The sequence below is a fragment of the Zalophus californianus genome, chromosome 7 (assembly GCF_009762305.2).
Source record: "Zalophus californianus isolate mZalCal1 chromosome 7, mZalCal1.pri.v2, whole genome shotgun sequence".
NCBI classification, from domain to species: domain Eukaryota; kingdom Metazoa; phylum Chordata; class Mammalia; order Carnivora; family Otariidae; genus Zalophus; species Zalophus californianus.
Window position 1 is genome coordinate 20382184 of NC_045601.1, and position 10918 is coordinate 20393101.

The 10918-nt window shown below is 37.9% G+C and overlaps 1 protein-coding gene across 7 annotated transcripts in view; it reads left to right on the forward strand.

The window, feature by feature from the left end:
• Positions 1-10036, forward strand: part of SHPRH (SNF2 histone linker PHD RING helicase) — an 89557-nt gene extending 79521 nt beyond the window's left edge. For 5 of the 7 annotated variants that reach the window (XM_027601572.2, XM_027601576.2, XM_027601575.2 and 2 more), the window contains 2 exons: positions 4001-4081; positions 5239-6507. In XM_027601572.2, coding sequence (XP_027457373.1) covers positions 4001-4081; positions 5239-5335 — 178 coding nt within the window. In that variant the 3' untranslated portion in view covers positions 5336-6507. Of the gene's footprint in view, positions 1-4000; positions 4082-5238; positions 6508-9946 lie in introns of those variants that run through there. The other 2 variants (XM_027601574.1, XM_027601573.1) reach the window with 2 other exon arrangements.
• The last annotated feature ends 882 nt before the right edge of the window (positions 10037-10918 follow it).

Below are 10918 nucleotides of genomic sequence, written 5' to 3' on the forward strand. Positions count from 1 at the left end.
GAGAGGAGTGACAGGAAATGCCATCTTATATGACGTACTCAAAAAACTGGATTGCTTTGTAAGCAGTTGCCAAGCGAACAAATGAGGACTTTAATTTTCAGCAGAAAAGAGACATGTTCATCAAACAAACCTGTAGTAAAATATGGCAAAGTAACATAACTGTAATAAACGCACTCTTGTTCTAAGTACTATCAAGTGTCATTTAAAACACAGCTTTATCTTATTTGGTTGGTGTTTGGGGGTTTTGGGTTTTTTTTTTTCTTATATTTTTAAACATTGCTTTCTTACCAGTGTTTTCCAATGCGTAGACTGGATTCAGCTGAGATGTAAGACCACAGTCTAAAAAGGCCATTCAACACTACCTGACAGTCCTACTATGCCTCCCTAGTAGATAGATTTTTCCACTTTCTGAAGAGACTATCTTAAAAGTCTTCTGTAACCACTGCCCCACTGATGACAGTCTTGCCTCATATGGAGAAAACAGATGAAGTCCGATTTGAAGCATCTCATCTTTTTATCACCAGCTTGAACAGTCTACCTGCATCAATACCCACATACTTCATTCAGTAAATTTTTATTGAACACCTTCTGAGATGCCCTCATGGAACCTAAATTCTAGTTACGACAGTTGGTAGAGAGACAGATGGTAAACAATAACATAAGTGAAATATATGCTATGTTAGGAGCTGGAAAAGTAGAGCAGGGTAAGGAGGATTAAGAGTGCATTTGGCTAGGGGCTGCTGAGTGGCCCAGTTGGTTAAATGTCCAACTCTTGATCTCAGCTCAGGTCTTGAGCTCTCTTTAAAAAAAAAAAAAAGTACATTTGACTGAGCAGGTTAGCATGCACGATTTTTTTTGAGAGAGAGGGAGAGAAAGAAAGCGGGGTGGGGAACAGAGGGAGAGGGAGAATCTTAAGCAGGCTCCATGGAGCCCAACGCAGGGCGCCATCTCACAACCCTGAGATCATGACCTGAGCCAAAATTAAGAGTCAGAAGCTTAACCCACTGAGCCACCCAGCATGCAAGATTTTTATGGGGAAGTTAACATCTGACCAAAGACTTGAAAGAGATGAGAAAGCCATGCACACGTCATGGGGAGTAATATTCAAGCAGACAGCACACTCAGTACAAAGACCCTGTCAGGAGTATACCTGGTATGTTTGAGGAATAGCAAGAAGCCAGAGTTGCTGAAGAGGAATAAGCAAAGAGAAGAGAAGTGGGAGTTGAAGTCGGAGAGCCAGTAGGAGAGGGGATTTTGTAGGGCCTAGGAGGTCACTATGAGGACCTTGCTTTCACTATGTATGAGATAGGGAGCCAACAGAAGGCTTTGAGCAGAGAAGCAACAAGTCCTAACTTAAGTTTTGAGAGACTCGTTCTGAGTGCTCTGTTCAGGACCAGGGGAGTAGAAGCAGGGAGAACAGTTAGGAGGCTGTTGTATAGTCCTGGTAAGAGTTAAAGGTGACTTGGACCAGGGTAGCAGCAGTGGAAATGGTGAGAAGTGGTCAGGTTCTAAACATATTTTAAGGGTAGAACCAAGAGTTATTGTGGACAGACTGGACATGGGATGTGAGCAAGTCAAGGTCAATGCCGTGGTTTTTTGACCTAGACAACTAAAAGGATGAAGTAGCCTTCAGCTGAGCTGGGGAAGACTACAGGGTAGAGCAGGTTTGGTGAGGGGAAAACCGAAACTTATTTTAAATAGAAATTTGAGATGTTTATCTGATATTTATTGGACAAATGGAGATAGCTATTCTGTAATTGGACATACAAGTCTCGAATTCAGGAGAAGTCTGTGCTAGAGATACATTTGAAAATGACAGGATAAAAATGGTATTTTTAAGTCACAGGACTGAGTGAGATGACCTAGGGAGTAGGTGTGGGTAGAGAAGAGGACCAAAGACTGGACTCCAGAGCACACCAAAGTTTAGGGCTGTGGGAGAGGAGAAGGAACCAGCCAAGGTAACAGATAAAGATCAAACAATGAGTTGGGAAGAAAACCAGAAGAAAGAGGTTCCTGGGAGTCAAGTATAAGAAATGTAATTCAAGAAGGATATGACCAACTATATTTCATGTACTGTTAAAATGTCAAGTAAGATAAAGATTGAGAATTGACCCTTAGATTTAGCAGCATGGAGATCGAAACCAGTTTTGGTAGTGATTTGACTGTAAGAGAGAATAGGGTTTTATTTATTTATTAATAAACACACACCTAACAGAGACGAGTTAAGTAACTTGTCCAGGGTCACATAGCTAGCAGAAGTGGTGGTGGTTTCAAGCATAGCTGCTGCCTCCCCAACCCCTCCTTTTAAGCACAGTGCACTGCTGCCTCTGGCAGGACTCGTATTTTGAGCAATTTTGCTGCAAAGAGCAGAGAAAAGGAAGAGCATGAGATCAAGAGGTTTTGTTATTGTTGTTTCCTTTCATGTGGGAGAAATAATGGAGTGATTCATTAGAAACGGAGGACTAGTGAAGCAAGAGAGAGGAGAGAGTGCCAGGATAATGCTCGAGTGCAAGCCTTGCTTGTAGGAAGGGGTACAGATATTTCCTCTGTAGCAATAAGCAGGCTGGCACAGTATGTTCCTTCCCTTTTATTACAGTGGAAGAAGTGTCCCTTTTCTTTCAAAAGCCAGCCATTCCACTTGTCATGGGTCCCATCCCTTCTCAAGGACATTCCTCTTGTAAGACATGACCACATAAGTGTGGCTTCATATCGTCTGTCTTTAGAAACACCCCCCTCCATTCCACCTCCACCCCCACATCCTTCCCCCTCCCCCTCAGCCTTCCTGGTTGGGTTTTTGTCCTCACTGTGCCACTGAAATGAGCTTCATAATGTTATTGACCGACTTCTTGCCAGTGGTCCGTGAGGGTTTTGTACTCATCTATACTTCCTAGATGAGCTTATCCAGTCTCAGAGCTTTAAGCAGCATTTATATGTGGATGACTCTCAGACATACGTCCCCGGTCCAGACATGCCCCTTCAGCTCCTGTCTCAGACTCACATACCCAGTTCTGTTGCTTCACACATATCTGGATTCCACCTCCCCTTGGATACCTAGATAATGGAAAACTCAGGTTTAACATGGTAAAAGAAAGTGTATTCCTACTGCGCTCTCAGCCACCCCCACCCTCCCCATCTTATAATCTGACTCTCTCATCTGTAGTTTCTCAGACCATAAATCCAGGACTTTTCCATACTTCCTCTCTTCGTGCCACACATCCAAACCATCACTGAAGTCTTGCCAACTCTACCTGCCAAAGATATTCCAGACCGTCTGCTACTTACTGTTTCCACTGATACAACCAGAGCACAGCCCACCCTCTTACCTGGACTCCTACGGAACTCCTTAACTGGCTTCTTGGCCTTCACTTTTGCTACCTAACAGTCCATCCCCCACGCAGCAGCCCAAGGGATGTCTAAAGTATAATCCAGTATTAAGTCAAATCACACATAAAACCCACAGATGGCTTCCCCTCAGTACCACAATAAAATCAGATTCCTGCCTTATCCCTCCAGACCCTACATGATCTGCTCCCTGCCCACTCTCCAGTCTCACTTCTACTCTCTACCCCTCTGTTACAACACACTTCTGCCATGAGAGGCTCCTTTCTGCCCTTCCAACATTTTAAGCTGGTTCCAAGCATGTTCTCTTCCCAAGAGCTTGCATTTATTTATTGTTGCTTCTGTTTGGATGCTCTTTCTGCTTCTTGGCTTAGCAGCCTCGTTCCCATCGGTCATGTTTCAACTCAGATGTTAGCTTCCTTGTGGGGTTATCTGTACCATCCAGTTTATGTGTTTATTGTGTGTCTCCCCTCATTAGAATGTTAGTTCATTAAAACTAGTTTGTTTTATTCACCACTAACCGCCCCCCTCCCAGCTCCTTGATTAGTATCTGCCACAGTGGGCACCACATGACTGATGAATATAGCGTATAATATGTGAAGTCTTATTTGTTCTAATTGGTTTTAAGATGTTTTTAAACTTATTATTATGTACCTTCTAGACCTACTATTGTACACAGATTCTTAATTAAGGCAACAATAGAAGAAAGAATGCAAGCAATGCTGAAAACTGCTGAGAAGAGGTAGGTTACAATCTCCTACAAGCCGATGGGTGTTTCCCACGTGTTTGGGACTTCTTCACTTAGATGACCAGATACTTTTTAAAAGCAAGATAGGACATTTTACCTATCTACAATTTCCCAGTTAATGCTCTAGACATCCTATATTTGATTTCATTTATTAATAGGGATTGTAAAGTTTAAAAATATTTAAACTGCCCTACATTTCTTTGCCATATTGGATTACTTTTTAAAGAAATCTATCTTTATGCCCACGCTAAAAGCCTTAGTCTGATATCTATAAAAGGAAACTTACAGTGTTGCTTTATACATCACACATGTTAGTCACATGCACATGGGAAGATCTGGACTTAAAACTCAGCTGATGATTTTGATATTCGTTCCAAAGGCAGAACAGGAGCAGAGAGACCAGAGTAGCCTTAATTTTAAAAATTTAACTTTAGAATTATAAAACTTTCTAATATTTATTCCATAATTTTCTTCCAAGTCATTTTGCAAACATAAACCAATGCTTTACTACATCCTTATGAGATAGGTATGGTTGGCAGATACAGAGGAATGATTGCCTTGGGGGGATGTTTCTACAGAGGCACTGTGCATAGCAAAGAAGCAATTTGAAACCAGAAATCTCCTTCCATTTGTGGTTTATGGGAAGGAAAGAGTCTACCATGAAAGCTGTTTTCATCAGACATCAAGGTTTTTTACTGTTGATGTTTCCATGTGTAACAGGATTCAGCGATTATAGTTAAGCTGCTTAAATAAAATAGCATTTAGAAGAGCTATTGAAATTCTCTTGAAATACACTAACTTTGGGAAGTAAGAAATTCTAAGGTGAGAGCCTTAGCAGTAGGTGGCATGGGTTTTGTTTCTTTGTTTTAGGAATTGTGGAGAGAAAAGACATTTTATAACAAAGCCTAAAAGTGCTATACAGAAGTCTTCACTAATTTTGACGAGATCTAACAATGATCCTATCACTGACTTTGTTCTTGGAGGTTCTTGTGGCTCACTTACAAACACTAATGAGGATATATGTTTTTATAAGAATATTCTTATATCGTTATGTCTTAGTATTATTATAGGACAAGAGCAAAATATAACACAAATGTAATCATTTATTCCTTGATTTCTTTCTGACTCTACTCACTTGGAAAATGCTACAGTCACACGAACTCATCGGTGAAGCATCCAGAGGCCTCCGTCTTAACCTTGGCTGATCTGGCAGACCTGTTTACCAAAGAAACTGAAGAACTTGAATGAAGTACACTTGGTTCAATCCAGACTTTAATGTATTTAAATTTTTCATAGCTTATAGAGCAAAGTTATAAGTAAAAAATCCAGTAGATGTCAGTAAATACTGTTCTTCATTGAATGAATTTCTTTCTTTTTTTTAAGTTGTATGGCGTCTTAGTAGTTACTGAGTTCTTTCCAGTTATCTTGTTTCCAAAAGATCTATAAAGATTTTTAATTTTACACTCCTAATAGAATATTTATTTTTGTCCCAAAGAATATCTATATCTGATGAGGCAAGGGAATTAAGAGAGGTAATGTGTACTTTTCTTTTGATAAGATCAGTCTTAAAAAGAGTTGAAGTAAGGGAGAGAGTAAACTGGTCTAGTTTCATACCACCTAGTATATTTGACCCACTTAAACTCAGTTTTGGAAGGGCCTTCGGTATCTTTAGCACATGATTCAGCTGTACCTTGGTAGTAATATTTTAAGTGGATGGTGAATTATATTAACTCCTAGTTATTTGAGTAGTTTTAGATTATAACTCCATGCATAGTAACTTTACAGTAATACAATTCCTAATAATAAGTTAATATTAGACAAGTATTTATTTTCTCTGTATGTTGGTACTAAAAATTGAAACATTGAACACTTTTCTTATTTCTATGATGTGTTTAAGTAATGTCAGTGTAAGCAGCGAACTTTAAATAGCATTTTAAATGTATTCATGTTTATCATAAAATTATCTAAACTGCTTTCTCTACTTTTAAGTTTCCTTATTGTTTTTACATAATTTAAGATTGATGTATCTGTAAATATTGCAATTTTTATAATTTTAGTTCTTAATCATTATAACATGCAGGTATGACGGGTTTTGCTTTTTTTTTTTTTTTTTTTTAATCATTATACTGATGTCTTGGATTCTTTTCCTTTCCCGTATTCTTTGGAAACTAGACCTTTAACCACTGGTATCTAAATCTGTGATAATTTGTTATTTTATTTCACTAGGACTTCTCTCAAGGACTAGTATTTGATCTTTGGAACAAGAGAATGTCATATTCACATAAGCAAATAATTGCAACCGATAACAACTGAGTGTTTCTTCTTCTGTGAAGAATCAATGGACTTTGAAATCACTAAATAAGGAGTAGCTTGTTTTATCCTAGCCATTTGATGTAATACAAATGTTCTTGTTTTGTTTTCTTTGAGCCTTCAGAGTTTTAAATGACCCTCAAGACTCATTAGCTCCTACTTAGCTGCCCAGAAAACTGTAATAAAAACATCCCTTCTATCACATTTGTCCAAGAAGCTTTGGTGCTTAGTTAAGGTGCATTTTCTTATTCTAGGCCTATAGGGTGACATAATTCAACTGAAGAAAACACACACACATTTTTGGTGCTTATTCTTCAGTTGGAGGAAGATATGCATTGATTCTTTTATATGAAATTAAACAAAACTATTATTTTTGTAGCTCTTTACATATTATAAAGAGCTTTCCTGTACATTCACATTCAGCTTTAATTTGCCCAACAGTCCTATGAAGTTGATATAACTAATATCATTCCTGTTCTAAAGTTAGAGAACCAAGGTTCAGAAATACAGAGAACTGTGTTTGTGACACATAGCAAGGAAACAATGGAGCCCAGGTCCCCTGACTCCCAATCTCATGGTCTTTCTCTAAATCTTATGTCATGCTGATGAGATTCAGAAGGCCCGTGGTTATAATTTAATGATGAGCATATTTCAGTATTTTTGTTTGTTTCCTAGTATTCCTTTTTGAGCTAAAGTTTTGGGGAAAACAATTTGATATGCTTCGATTTTGTAAAAAAGGAAAAACTATATATATATATATATATATATATATAAGTATACCTATCTGTATTAGAGAAAAACTGTTCTTATTTATTTCTGTAAGATATCATTAATTAAATAAATATTTTAGTGGAAATTGAAATTTGGGGATTTATTAATTTCTGAGCCACACGACATACAGTATATTTTCTTGTTTTTTGTTTTGGTCTCTCAACAAAAGGTGTCACAATTGTTTATACTATAGAATTCTATATTTTATAGACATTTATTATTTCTTCAAAAGAGTTGTGGCAGTTCTTCCAGACAGTTGTTCAAAACAAATACAGGTCTAGTCCCCACATCTTGGCTGCAAAGGACTTTCTTGTTTCCTTCTTCCATCATTTTATATTTTCTGAACTATTATTGTGCTCACAAATAGTTGTTCCGAAGTAGGTGCTGTACTAATGAACCTGTGAGAAAAAATGAGATCATGCCAATCCTTAAAGAGCTTAAATGTTTTGGGCTCTGAGGAAGCATTCTGTGTTACGTGAATCCAGGTGAGCTTATTAGGACTGAAAAGATGGGGTATGTACAATGTAAAACACATGTGCCGAATTCCATAATCCTTTGCCTCGAACCCAGATAGCTTCCCTGTTTATTGCAGCTTCAACTTTTCTCTTGGTATGTGATTGCTGCAGAATGATCCATGTGTTTGGTTTTTTAGGGATTCCTTCTTTTCATGTCATATTAATAACAATAAACTAAAAACGATCGACATTTGATAATTGAACATGTAACCACAAATGCTTTACGGATAATTATCAAACTCACAGTACTCATCAAAATATTTAGGAATGGAATTGAGCAATGCATGGTTAGTCATCAACTTAAGCTGCCCTTTAAAGTGGACAAAGGAACAAATAAGTCTTTTGAATATTCTGCTCTCATTTACTAGATATAGTACATTAGAGATTTAGTGTGGGGGCGCCTGGGTGGCTCAGTCATTAAGCGTCTGCCTTCGGCTCAGGTCATGATCCCTGGGTCCTGGGATCGAACCCTGCATTGGGCTCCCCGCTCAGCGGGAAGCCTGCTTCTCCCTCTCCCACTCCCCCTGCTTGTTTTCCTGCTCTCACTGTCTCTCTCTCTGTCAAATAAATAAATAAAGTCTTTAAAAATAAAAAATAAAGATTTAATGTGCTTGAATTCTTTATTAAGCTACAGAATAGCCTTTTTGAAATGCAAAAATCACCTATGCTAAATGACCTCAGGCTTAGTTAAGTTAAATAAAAAGTATCTTTCAGGGGCACCTGGCAGGCTCAGTGGGTAGAGCATCTGAGTCCTAATCTTAGGGTCGTGAGTTTGAGCCCCATGTTGTGCATGGAGCCTACTTAAAAAAGTATCTTTCAATTTTTCTAGAATTTAAATAAAATCCCCCCAATAACATGTCATTTCATAATTTTTAACTGGCATGCCAATATAAAAATGAAATGCCATTAAAACAGTACAGTATAAGCAATGTACTTTGAGCCTGTCTACTCTGGTAAAGGAAATCTAATCTTTAATAATATTTCTTCAAAGTGGAACCAATTAACTATATTTTATAAAATTTATGAGGATCTCCATGTAGCTCTGTTACATTGTGAAGCCCACAAGAATGTTACCACATTAAGGGCTGAATATGAACCACTTGAAAGCCTTCCTTTAGAGGAGGAGTTTGCAGGTAATTGATAATCCAAGGAGAACTCCTAGTCTCGTGATAGGTATGCAGTGTTGCATCTGAATTCTAGAACTCACCGTATCACATACAGAAAATAACACAAGAACTTAAGTCTTCCCTTGCCTTCAGCCAGCCTTTCAGGGACATACATATCTTGTCTTTGAAGGTCCCACACCATCCCTTGGATCCTATTCATTATTTAGGATCAGTGACTTAAGACTGTTTTGTTTGTTGAAACTGACCTGTGTTATATTGAAACAGTCCTTTGTACTGCAGCTTATATATGCAACTTCTTTTTCTTGCAAACTAGAAATGAAATTTAGCCTCCTTTATCTGTATGATCCTCTGTATAGGTGTCTATTGTTATTAAATTGTTCAGTAACTTTTTCTTTCTTCCTATCAAATAACCCATCCCTTCAGTCTTTTCTTAAGGGTCTTCCTCCAAAGCCCTTTCGTATCTTTGTCTCCTGGAAACCTGTTCTTATTTATGCTCCACACCGCTGATACCAAGGATCAATTTTGTATGTGTGAGATCTTTTCAGATCTGTGATTTGTATCCCAGCACCGTTCTGATTATTGACCCCTTCAGTGCCTTATAGAGCAAACATTTGTGCCCAAATTTCCTTAGAAATCTAGTTTCTCCTCACTTTATTAATAATTTATTTAGAGTATGTCTGTGGAGATTACCTGTGTTTAGCTTCTTTGAAGACCATTGAGTTTAAATTTACCACATCCCTAATTCTGTATTCAGAACTACAAAGGGACGTTACGCCCCTTCTGTTTCCCAGCTTCCTATCATCAAATGAGTGCTACATCCAGTTATTTTTTCAGACTCTTCATAAAAACTTCCATTGACTAAGATGAGAACATTATTGCCTGTTGATTGTGTTGAAAATATTTTCCTTTGGCTGTCACGAAAAGATGTCTTTGGTAAATGCAAACCTATGTTTAAGAAGAGAATGTATTTTAGTGCCTGATCTGGCTTTATTGTATCAGAATGTTTGTCAGTGATTAGTTATTAAACTATTAAGCATCATTGTGGAATGTTGTATTTATTTAAAACTTTCTCAGTGCTTCTCACTTTTTTTTTTAAGTCTATAATTGATAATCAGGTTACTGCTTTTATTTTGCAGGTGACCATTCTACCCTGCTTCCCACATCACATGATGGCTTACCAGCATGATATGGTACAAATAAATACATAGCACTTCCATCTTCCTATTAAGTTGCTAAGGACGACTCAGGTAAGCAGACATCTAATTTATGCAGTAAGTTCTTTTAAAGGGATGATTATTTTTACTCATAATCTTTCTCTGTGCGTATGGCAAAAGATTAGCAAGTTTCATTCTTAAATGGTTTTGGTCTTTCAAGCATTACGATAAAGATCTTTACTAAATAAACCACTTTTTAATTCTCTTCTTTCTTCCTTTCTTCCACTGTTCCTTCCTTTCTTCCTATCTGTTCTGTTCTTCCTCAGTTTTGAGATTGTATGTCTCTATATCAGAAAAGTAGTTTATACCTAAAAAGGGTACTTATCAGACCCCTACCTAAACACTCCTAACCTGGAGTCAGTGGGCTCCTGGGGGGTTGGGGGTTGGGGAAGAGGCTCCTCGGGTGAGATTTAGAGGGAAACCCCCCCGCCCCCACCACCACCACCAAATTGTATACGGTCTGCAGCTCCCTGGAGAGAGTACCCCCCAAACTAATGACATGACCCATATAAACAAAAGCCCTAAGGCCCTCAGTAATTTTGATACATATGCAGGTCCTGAGACCAAAAAGTTTGAGAACAGCTACAATAGCCTATTTTTGAAGTATCTTCAGTTAGATAACTTATTTGTTCATTAAGATCAAGGGAGAGAATGGCAAAATTTTTCTAGCCCTGCTTGTAAGTTTGCTCTATGTACTTTGCTATATGCTGTATGTATTTTTGCTGATCACAGTCAAAAGTTTATGGTAAAAAACCTACCCACACAGCAGCAGCAGTATATGTAAGTTTGGTGGACTTGACTATAACAAGGAGTTCCATTTAATTTTGCATCATGCACTGTTTAAAAGAAATGGTTGAGTTGCATATAGCAGCTGACTTTTTAAACCAAAAGCTC